The sequence below is a fragment of the Acyrthosiphon pisum genome, chromosome A2 (assembly GCF_005508785.2).
Source record: "Acyrthosiphon pisum isolate AL4f chromosome A2, pea_aphid_22Mar2018_4r6ur, whole genome shotgun sequence".
In the NCBI taxonomy this organism is placed as follows: domain Eukaryota; kingdom Metazoa; phylum Arthropoda; class Insecta; order Hemiptera; family Aphididae; genus Acyrthosiphon; species Acyrthosiphon pisum.
The window spans coordinates 64196134-64208394 of NC_042495.1; the positions used below are offsets into that span (position 1 = coordinate 64196134).

Consider the following 12261-nt stretch of genomic DNA (forward strand, 5'->3'; position numbering starts at 1 on the left):
ATTTTAACGAGCGAATAAGACTCGTAGTAATACCGAATATTACAATACAGCTGTATGGTGTGTATACGATGTGACATAATAATACAACGACGTACCTATGGGTATCTCGAAAAACGCAAATTTTATATAATTTGTCATATCGAGCACGGTGATCGCGTACGTTGAGTGGAAACAATAAAATCACGAGGAAATAATGTCAATGGTCGGGTAAAGGGTATCAATTAATGATGATAATAATATATTATTGCAGCTATATATTGTAGTGTAGTACTAGTAACTAGTGTTTATATTTTATCATTATATTATATGTGCTGATAAAGTCAACGACGATTAACCACCGGGCGATTGTATTCTGCGTGTACAATAATTATATGCGCTTGTTGTCGCACCCGTCGCAGAAGTGGAGAAGGCGTGCGGTTAGGGTTGAGTACTTTTTCAAAAAGCAATAAAACGGAAGAAAAAAGAAAAAGAAAACCATAGCAGCGACGGCCGCAGCGGGCCAGGCGCACAGCCTCCGATCATATTACGATCCGGCGCGCATGTGGGTTGCGGGGCGCCAAAACGAACGATGCGAGAAACATAATTTCTTTTTTGCCATTCAGTGGACCACTCGACGGGCACTTGTCCGGTGGTCGTGGATGTGCGAATGTAGATTTATAAATATATGATATATTTTATGTTGTGTAGAGCGATATTTTGTATTTCATCACTTTATACCATTCGCTGTCCAAACACGACCAGAAAATATGAAGTTTGAAATCTTCGTTTGGATTATTCATTTTGCGAGCCGCGTATCCACTCTACCCGATACTATCAGAATCGGTAAGCGTAGGGCATATCATATAATTTATTATATAACATTATTATGGGTGCTTCTCCTGATAATACGTGGTGATAAATTTAATATAATACAGTCATTATTTCAGAAAACACTAACGTTTAAGAAAATATTTCTTTTACATAACTTTAAGCCGTTTCAAAACAAATTCTCCGATAAAAATACTATTTTTTATCGTTATTATGTTTTTTTATTATATTTTTTAAGTTTTTACTCTTTTGAACAACAATACGTATATTTTTAATTTTATATTCTGAAGCAGAATATTATTTAAAGGATTTCGGTCTACCAAAATACAATTTCGGACAATTCGTTTATTAGTACTTATAACTTATAAATATTTAAAGTTTAGATGTATAAAGTAGTAGACAAACATTTTGCGGGGTACCCCTGTGTCAACCCACTCCACTCATCAAAAGTTTAAATACTTATATAAATCATAAACTACTCGTCCGAAATTCGATTTTTATATAATATCTATATATTTAATTAGGTAGGTATTCCCAAAACTATTCTGATTTGAAATACGGAATGAAAAATGTATGTTGTTATAAAAAAATTTAAAATTATAGCAATAAAAAAAAACTAAAAATATAGTTTTTAACGACTTGTACCTATAATAAAATGTATGTAAGTACGTAAAAAAATATTTTCAGAAATGTTAATAGTTTTTGTAATTTATGTATTACGTTAAATGGATCACCTCGACCCTGGTATATAAACTATATTATACACAATATGTTATATACATATTATCTGCGCATGCTCTTATTTTAAACTATATACCTAATCATTAAAATATCGTGATTTTATTTGTACATATGTTTTGAGTTTTCATACAAATAGTTACCGTCAGAATAATAATATTCGATTATTATGAATCGATTTAGATATTTTTTGTTACCTATAACCAAAGACCAAAGAAAATACATTTTACTTGCTTCGCTCGCATTGCACATTCAATATAATTATTGAACATAAAACTAAAATATTATAATATGAAACTATAATAGTAGTGAAGAATAATGCTAATTATCTTCGGTTATAAGGACGTATATTAAAACGGAAAAACAATAATTTTAGTATATAATTATAATAGGTATGTAAATTATACTTCCCTAAGTAATTAAAACGTAAGGTGCTCTAGCTGTAGTAGGTATGGTTGCCTGAAAAATTAGTCACCGACATTATACCATTGATTAAAAAAATGTGTTAATATTTTGCAAAATCATTGAAAATTGGTTTTTAGAATTTACATATTAATATGTTTTTTTTTTTTTGGTATAAAAAAATTAGTGTAACATTGGGGAAGAAGGTAGAAGTGTGGAACAGACATAAAAATAGACGAGTTGTGTTTGATAGATTTTTTTGGGCTATGCCCTGTAGACTTAGTAGAGATGAAATTCAAATCAAGAAATTTGTCCATTACAATATTATTTATAATATATATTTTACACAAAAAATGAGAATAAATAATGTTGTTTAGTCGTATAGAAATAAAAATAATTATATACATTATTCTGAACATTTTCTAATAAAACAGTTAACCTAATCAGAAAATAATTAATGGTCTTTAGTCTAATTTATATAAATTACAAGTAAAAATAATTTCACGAATAATTTTGATAATATTACACTTTAGACAACAATTTAAATGATACCTACTATTTTTATAAAGTCAAATTGTGAAATTTGTATATTCTTATATGCATTTCACTTTTTACTAAGAAATAAATGTTTTTCGCGTGTTATCTTTGATAATTTTCTAGTACTTAAAACTGTAATATACGTAAGTATCACATTGCAAATTCTTTAACTTTAATAAATTGAAATAATAAATTTGAATGGCTTGAATAGACCATAGAAAATAGAAATACATTGCAAGTGAAATGTTTCACAACTATATTAGTTGTGCACTTGTGCATAATATTGAGTTGGAAGATTTTGCTCATACACGAGGAGAATCACTTTCAATCAAAAATGTACTTTAAAAATTTGCTTATTTTGGAGGATTGATACTGTTATATTCTGCGAATAAACCGAATTCTTGAATATTTCATCACAAACTCTGACCGAGATAGAAGCACCAGCCTCTATTGTTTATGTTATTAGGGGTTAGCCGCACATCAGTAGCATGCATTTCGAGAATACGTTGCACATTTAAATATCGATTTAAATCCACAAAAAAATGTTTATATGTTCGAAAGCTACGAAATATGATTCTTGTCTTTTATTTAGAAATAATATAAATAAATAATGGTATAATATATTGTTCATTTTTAATAGTGTGATTGGGAACACATTTTGATAATAAACGATTTGGGGCACTCTTAAATGTGTTATCATTGATAACACATTTCTGATTTAGCCAATAATTCTAAATTCATTTAACATAAGAGAACCTAATAATATTATTTTGCGATCGCTAACAAAATAAATATCATATATTCTTTCCAGTTTAATATGATTTGTAGATTTTCAATTATCCATTTTATGTAGATACATCTAAAGACTAAAATATATATTGGTAGCTTTGGTAAAATATGAGTTCGAGTTTAGTACAACATACTATCACAAATACGAGATGTTAGTGTTTTTTCGTCTTCCTTGCACAGCTCATTGGGAATTAATTTGCATGGTTTCTCACACAAATTATCTGTAACTTATAAAAAAAAAATATTATACTCATTTCCTGTTTATTTAGGACAAGCGTTTCAAGTTTTTCATGATTATCATTAATTTTGCGTTCAACTATTTCAGTAAAATTATAAAATTTATAAATGACTTACATGGTTATATAACAGCAGTATAGTTAGTTATCTTAATATAGTTATTCGGAAGACAATTTTGACAATTCATAATTGACTCTACATACGCCTTATCTCTACACGATAATAATAGGAATAATTGACTTCTATTCAGTAAAAGTTTTGTAAAATATATGAGGGCATTTATATACTATTATAATAGATAAATTTACTTCTCGATTTGAATTTATAAAAATGGTTTTTATTTCAATCGACGAACTAACACCTAATTATACTTTTATATAATTTTACGATTTGAATTTATCAGCACACTACTTGTGTAAACTTACTAAAAAGGTTTTTATAAATTGAAATCGAGACACTTCGTCCGGACACAATTCGTACATGTGTAATAGATAACGGCTCACACTGCATAGACAATCCCTCTCATAGGACCTCTCTGTACACTATTGAAAACTATTACTATAGCTAAACAAGTCCACGTGATACATGAATAATTCCATAATTGTTTTAAATTTATCACTGTGTTCAATTATCTAAATTTAATGATAAGATATTTTTACAATTTTAATAATGAGCTTAGATAACAAAATTGTATATCAATTATTATTATTTAATATTTATACGAGTAAAGTTTAGGGTTTTAATATTATTTACAATTCATTTTATCATTTACATTTTTATCTTGAATTTTGTGTGTACTTGATAGGTATATGTATGATAAAATCTGTGAATAATTTTAAATAATTACCAATTTTTTTTCAATTTTCAGGAGGTTTGTTTCATCCAAATGACGTTAACCAAGAAAATGTGTTCAAACACGCCATCCACGACGTCAACGCCAATCGGAACATACTCAGTAGGTCGAACCTCTCCGGTCAGGTAGAAAAAGTGTCGCCACAAGACAGTTTCCATGCTTCTAAAAGAGGTAATAATAGATGTAAAAAAATTAATTTGCTCAATATCACCGCTTTTTATCCAATTCTTGGCAGTGTGCAGTCTACTCCGGCTCGGCGTCGCTGCAGTTTTCGGCCCGCAGTCCGCTCAGATTTCCAGTCATGTCCAGTCCATTTGTGACACGATGGAGATACCACATTTAGAAACGCGATGGGACTACAAGCTGCGACGTGAGAGCTGCTTGGTCAATCTCTATCCGCACCCGACCGTATTGTCCAAGGTAACGCTTATAATTTATTATAATAATATATCGTATTATAGTTATTACTGTATAATGTACATCTATATAATATATTATACGAACGGATCATCATAATATTATCTATTAACGTATAGCATTTAATAATATTATGAATGGTTCACGATGTATATCGAACGCTTTACGTATTTAGGCGTACTTGGATTTAGTGAAAAAATGGGGCTGGAAGTCGTTCACGATAATATACGAGAGCAACGAAGGCCTGGTGAGGCTGCAAGAGCTGTTGAAAGCCAGGAACGGTGCACTTTCAGCGTACCCGATCACGATCCGCCAGTTGGGCTCCGGTCGAGATCACAGGTGAACATTATATAAGCCTAAGTCGTATTTAGGTGTGAGGGTTTGGAGGAAAGGGTATATTTTTCTACATTTAATTTAATAATACACATCAATAACATCTATATAATATAGATAGTTATTAATTTAATGTTAAGTAGTAGACTTATATTTGACAAAATAGCTTGATGATGAACACAATTGTTATAAAATATTTTTTTGCAATATTTTCGTAATAATTAGCAAAGCTTATTATTTAATCATAAAAATTAATTTTGATTTTAATAAAAAAAAATAGCCAAGGGACGTGAAAATGTTGGATTTATTTTCATGCAAGTTTTTGTTTTTACATTCCGTGTCCAACATATACAATATAATAAAATAAAATATAATAGTAAATCGCCCCTCTGCACGTACAGGTTATAACGGTTATATATTATTATATTAAGTATTATATACCTATATTGAATCAAATATTGATTGAAAAACGATTGATTCTGTTCACGCGCAGGCCACTGTTGAAGCAGATAAAAAATTCGGCAGAATCGCACGTCGTACTAGACTGTTCGACCGAAAAAATATATGACGTGTTGAAACAAGCCCAACAAATCGGAATGATGAGCGACTATCACAGCTATCTGATCACGTCGCTGGTGAATTTCTCCGCGATTGATCGCTGTCGACTATATAATATTATACATGATGATTCTTTTATCGTGAATCAAGAAATTTCTTAGAAAATAATATAAGGGATTTTTAAACTTAACATTTTGGCAACAAATATTGATAAGTGATAATCATTGACAAGATATTATGTAAAATAATATCTATCTTCTCAAGTGCTTTAAAAATTCATTGTAAAAATGTCTGAAGATATTACCTGGTTGACGATAAAAGGATTATTATGTACTTATTCTGTATTTAATATACCCTGCATATTATAACGAGGATTTCGAATTTTCAGGATCTTCATACGATCGATCTGGATGAATTTAAATACGGCGGTACAAACATCACAGGTTTTCGGTTAGTCAATCCCGACACGCCAGTAGTGCAAAAAGTTCTGAAACAATGGGTGAGTCGACTGCTTTGTCGTTTTATCGTTTAGCATAATATAAAGTATACTAGCATAATAGGTAAATAGGTATATATCAATATCTACCTACATATCCAGATATCCTAGCCTATTATTTAGACCTAGTCTAAATAATAAATGGAACGAATTAACCGACTCCCTATAAGTATATACCGCAATCGATGTTAATATAATATATTAAGACCTAAGAGGATGTCAATTATCGGCGCAATATTTGTTCTGTTTCTCAGACCCACGTGCTACATAGATAAAACACTTTCACCTAAAATCGTTTTTTTTCGACTTTTGAGTTATTTTAGAGTATAACTATCTATTACAAAAATTATAGAGGAGAAGGTTTTTGAGAGTGTAACAAATCAATTTTATTTTATGATTATTAATTGACCTTGTATTCAACTTTCAGAGTAAAAACCGATTTTGTATATTTAAATAAATTATGTTTAAATTGTTTTGAGACAATATTTAGATAAATCAATATGTCATACCGTCAAAAATATTATTCTTTATAATATTTGTGGAATGGATGATTTTACTCTAAGATACTCAAAAACATAAAAAAAAATCTGTGTAAATGCGTTTTGTCTATGTTCCACGCGTGGGCCAGAAAGATAAAATAAACAGTGCGCTGAGAGCTGACATCCTCTTGAGAACATACTATTATATGTCTTTCCGTTATAACTTATCGACCAATAAACTTATGTATACCTGGAACAATAGGTTGTTAACGAATCGATTCTCGAGTTCTTACTTGATTGGTTCCTATATTACCCGCAGGGCCAAATTTGTACTACCCGGTTAATTTTTATAGTTTCTGCTTGAAATTTTGATTGAAGTTTTAGGTTCAGATTTAGTTTTCTTTGAAGCGATTATTCAAAATATAAAATATAAATATAAAGTAAATATAAAATAAATAGGTGGTATTTTATAATTCATATATAATAGGTACGTTTAGTAATCGGATAGTATTGCATATATTATGTATAGTAGATAATATTATTATCTGAGTACAGGGGTGGACTGGCAGATCGGGTGATCGGGAAATTTCCCGATGGGCCGATCGAATAATCGAATTATGAGGTCGGCCGGCTAGGGCCGGACAATTTGGTTGTACAAGTAATTTGTTAATTTTTAGATTATAATAATAGTTTTTAGTCTATTTAATATGAATAGAATATAACATAAATAATACGTCAATACGAAATTAATCATACCTAAAATTATATTTTGCTGTTCTAAGAAACAGTAGGTATTTATATAAATAGAAATTTCGGTGCCATCTATCTGCCGGCCGCGGCCGCCGTGTCGTTTATAATATACGATATAATTCAATGTATTATTAATTATTATTGTTATATTATTAAAAAATATACTGTTTTCGTCCGCGACTAACAAGACTGTTGTCTGTGATATTACTCATATTATATAAAATATAAATATTAGTTCATTTGTATTTTGTATTAAGATGACTTTCAAAGCAATGGAAAAAATCATAACCTCAGCTTTTTAAGGTGGGCAAGTCAAATCAATTTTTAAATTATATTATATTATAATTTATAGTAAAGTTATTGTTAAATGTCCCATAAATTATAATCTGTATATGTAAAATTATTATTAAAAATTGGTTAAATGGTTTAAAATAATAATAAAAACCAATAATAGAATAATTAGTTTTAGCGTCATATCGGGATTAGCTATTTGAATTTTGAATTCCACCGCGTGTTGTATTCACAAATAAATTTTCCTAATTTCCTGAATAATGTTTTGTCTTTTTTAGGGTTCTGTTCGGTAAAACGGGACCCTATTACTAAGGCTTCGCTGTCCGTCCGTCCGTCTGCCACCAGGCTGTATCTCATGAACTATGATAGTTTGAAAATTGCAATTTTCACAGATTATGTATTTCTGTTGCCTCTATAAAAAAAAATACTAAAAATCTTAGAATATATAATATAAGCAGTGTTGCCGACATGTTTATAGCTGATGATGGTACGGAACCCTTCGTGCGCGAGTCGGACTCGCACTTGGCTGGTTTTTAAAAATTAATTCTTCTTAATTCATATTGTTACGTTTCTGTAAGACCATATAGACATATTTTATATTTTTCTATAGTATTTGAATAAAAATGCTGATAAACCAAAGCTTTGCATCCGAACATAACATTTTTAGATTATTAATAATTTAACTCTACTTTTTGTTATTTATGTTATTTAATTAAAATGTATTTATATTAATTATGACTATAATATAAATTATAATTTTATTTACATGGTAAATTACTATTGAGTTATATTATATATTGAGGTTATTCAGGAATAAAAAGAGAAAAACTTAGTTTAAATAGGAAATTTCAAATATTTTTTACTCTTAAGTGTTTTTTTTTTTAAATGTTGTATAACTAAACACTATAAATAGTAAATGTTCAATACTGTTTTAATCAATACTAAAAAGAGTAAAAAACAATTTTGATACCTATGTAGATTTGTATAGTGCTTGTACGCCACAGAAGGAAAATATAATTTTGTACCTAGGTACTGGTTGACGATTAATAATATAAAAGAAATATGCCTACCTAATGATAGCGCATATTATGGTGGACATCAAAGTTACACAATTTTACATTTGCATTTGTTTCTATTCATTCAATTTTATGGTACCTACTTAATTAAACGTCACTCGTTTTTTTCAAATAGAACGTGAAAGTGAACGGCGCTTATATTTTTAATGAACTTTATCGATTTTCAAAACATTCAATTTATTTACTATTTAATAAATATATTTATAAAATACATTAATTAATTATAACATAATAATATTTTTCATGATAATTACACTTTAATAGTGTATAAGATTAGACCTTAGACAATATGCCAATATAATGCTTAAGCAGTTCCGGCACCGCCGTCGATGTCACAAATAAAAAAACCTTAGACAATGGTTTATGGGCGATGGGCCGCTTGAAAAAAATTCCCGGGCCGCTCTGGAGGAGCCAGCCCGCCCCAGTCTGAGTATAAACTGATTGTTATATTAATACTGCTTCTGCCGTATTTCAGAAACTTATGAAAAAACATTTAATTTAATCGTGTTATTTTGAAAATTATGTAGGAAATTATAAATTTGACAACATTGAAGCATATTTAGGACGCAATCGTATCGCAACTATTTCTTTGATATTCGACAAAATATATTTTTCCAACAGTGTTCCCAAAATTTAAATCGTTCGGAAACTGATTTTATCCCTCTATAGTCAATTGTGTTTAACTAAGAACGTGGTAAATATAATAAATCATTAAAAATTATTTTATTATGAAAAAAACGAGTATATTTATAAACTTATAACATATTGCAGTATAATATTTCTATACATTATATTACTATTTATTATCGTGTAAATATCATGAGATACATTCATACGTTATACGTAAAAGGATTCGAGTGATTGGTAATAATTATTAATTTATACGGAGTTTTTGTTGCGAATAAAAAAATATATTTGAAAATTTGAAATCGGTGTCGATTAAAGGAAAAGTCTATATTATAGGTATATTATTAAGTCTCGAAAATATATTTATTTATAAAATACAACAGTGTATAGAGTTTTCCGAGAATACTTAATTTTTTATATTATTTAGCCGTTATATTCTCAAAATTTATTCAGCAAAAATAAAAATAATAAATACAACCCGAGAAAAGAAACGTAATATTATAATTTGTGAAGTATTTTTCATTTTATACAATAATATAGTTAGATCTTGTATGTTCTGCCATATGGCACATTCACGGGACTGACGAAGTTTTGTATACGCATAATATCGATGATACTTTTACAGTCAATTGCATTGAATTGCTGTCATTAATGAACTGCTTCCACAGTAAAATGCCTGAATGCTTGCCATTAATAATAATAATAAATAACAATAATTGTATGATTACATTTAATGGTTTGTTTGTAACTTTATACTACGAGGTACTTCATATATTTATACATAATATAAAATATAGCATATAATATATACTGAGTCATCCATTTAACGTAAGACACACATTACTTCGAAATTATTAACGTTATTGAATATATTTTTTGCATAGTTTTAAGTGGTTATTTTATATTTGTATATCGAAAACTCCGAATAATATTCTGCTTCAGAATATGAAATCAAAAATGTAAGTTGTCATTTAAAAGAGTAAAAATACTTGAAAACGATAAAAAAGTAAAAAATATAATTTTTTGTAACGATTATTATGATTATTATTATTATTGGCTATGTAAAAAAAATATTTTCAAAAACCTAAGTGTTTTTTACAATAATCAGTGGCTTACTATAAATGGACCACCCACCCTATATATTATAATAGAATATATACAATATACATATTATGTATATTGAACATAATTCTGTAATTATAACGCGTTGATGATTGATTTTCAAATGTAGGTAATTCTATACAAAAGGTCATCGCTTTAGTTTATGGGTTTTTTGATATACTAAAAAGTAAAAATTTTCACTGAAAATTACATTATTTGAAAAAAACCTATATGCACATGCCACACAGTATACATACTAAAATAGTATTCATATTCATCATATTATGTTTTTGATTTTATATTGTGTTGCAGGGAGAAAATTTCACCGTCATGTCGGTAAGAAAAACGAACGGCCGTATATAAATGTGTATTATGGTGTACTTACTGCAATATTTATACCTTAAACGACGTAACATTTGTCTGTTTAGACGGAAACTGCTTTAATTTACGACGCCGTCCATCTATTTGCCAGGGCACTCCACGACCTGGACAGCAGCCAAAAGATTGATATAAAACCATTGAGTTGCGACGCTTCTGATACATGGTCCCATGGATATAGTTTAATAAATTATATGAAAATAGTAATGCCAAAAATACGAAATATTGAGATCAATATTTCACGATTGCCGTTGAGTAATAAATAATATGTACGTTTGTTTTATGTTCTATCATTTTGTCGTCATCGCCGTCATATAGGTAGAAATAAGTGGTTTGACCGGCGTCATAAAGTTCGACAACCAAGGGTTTAGGACGGACTTCGAATTGGACGTGGTAGAAGTAAACAAAGAGGGACTGTCTAAGATCGGCACTTGGAACTCCAGTCAAGGGATAAACTTCACTAGGTCTTTCGTCGAAGCGTACTCTAGCATCGTTGACAATCTGCACAACAAGACGCTGGTCGTCACATTGATCCTGGCTAGTTGTTTCCATATGATATATAGTTTATATTAGGGATGGATCAAACTTAAGTTTTCTCAAACTCAAACTTAATTTTGTTCTTAAAACTGTTTGAACATAAACTTGAATCTTATTCAAACTTTTTTGAACTTTAAAAAATTTAACCATAACCAATTTTAAAATGGAATTGTAATAGAATTTTGTATATACATAAAAAAAAATCAAATAATTTGCAGTCATACTCAAATATTTTTAACTTAATTGTGTGGTACGCGGTAAACCTACTATACGCTTTACCATCGTATTCTCTAAGCTAATGACTCTCTCTAGAACAAATTCAGATAAGCACTGTTAACTTGTTGAAGCACGACGGTATGCTTTTGTCGATTCCACGTCTGTCCCTCAAAATTGGAATGACTATTAAGAACTTACAATTAACCGGGGCACAATTCAATTTAAATAAACTTCATTGAAAAAATATTAATGTCGCCTCAGCACATCTTGCTGCACTGTCGGCACTGGCCTGACTTGTGTCAATAATGTATAGCTTAAAATATGTCCACCAATATTACATATTATATATTAAATAATATTATATTTATGACTGTATAAAATGTACGACAATAGATACAAATAATTACGTGTTTATTAAATGTCTGTTATAATTTCTTAAGAGGACGTGATACCCGCATGTGTTGTCTCCGTCTTACAAGTGCGTAACATAGTAAATTTTACGCTCAGCAGAACACGTGTAGCTCCGTTAGTTTAAAAATTAGAGCAAATTGATCTCTTATAAAATCTAAAGGTAAGATTATTATCTAGACAACCTCATATGATTTTTATTATATTTTAATTTTAACACGAGTTATAAAT

The 12261-nt window shown here is 29.3% G+C and overlaps 1 protein-coding gene across 3 annotated transcripts in view; it reads left to right on the forward strand.

Annotated features, from left to right (window-relative positions):
• Positions 1–582: 582 nt before the first annotated feature.
• Positions 583–12261, forward strand: part of LOC100163311 (glutamate receptor ionotropic, kainate 1) — an 18086-nt gene continuing 6407 nt past the window's right edge. For 2 of the 3 annotated variants that reach the window (XM_008182160.3, XM_008182159.3), the window contains exons 1-9: positions 584–822; positions 4379–4534; positions 4599–4783; positions 4956–5119; positions 5607–5748; positions 6060–6170; positions 10804–10827; positions 10920–11072; positions 11188–11406. In XM_008182160.3, the coding sequence (XP_008180382.1) occupies positions 747–822; positions 4379–4534; positions 4599–4783; positions 4956–5119; positions 5607–5748; positions 6060–6170; positions 10804–10827; positions 10920–11072; positions 11188–11406 (1230 nt within the window). In that variant the 5' untranslated portion in view covers positions 584–746. Of the gene's footprint in view, positions 823–4378; positions 4535–4598; positions 4784–4955; positions 5120–5606; positions 5749–6059; positions 6171–10803; positions 10828–10919; positions 11073–11187; positions 11407–12261 lie in introns of all 3 variants that reach the window. The other variant, XR_003839381.1, reaches the window with a different exon arrangement.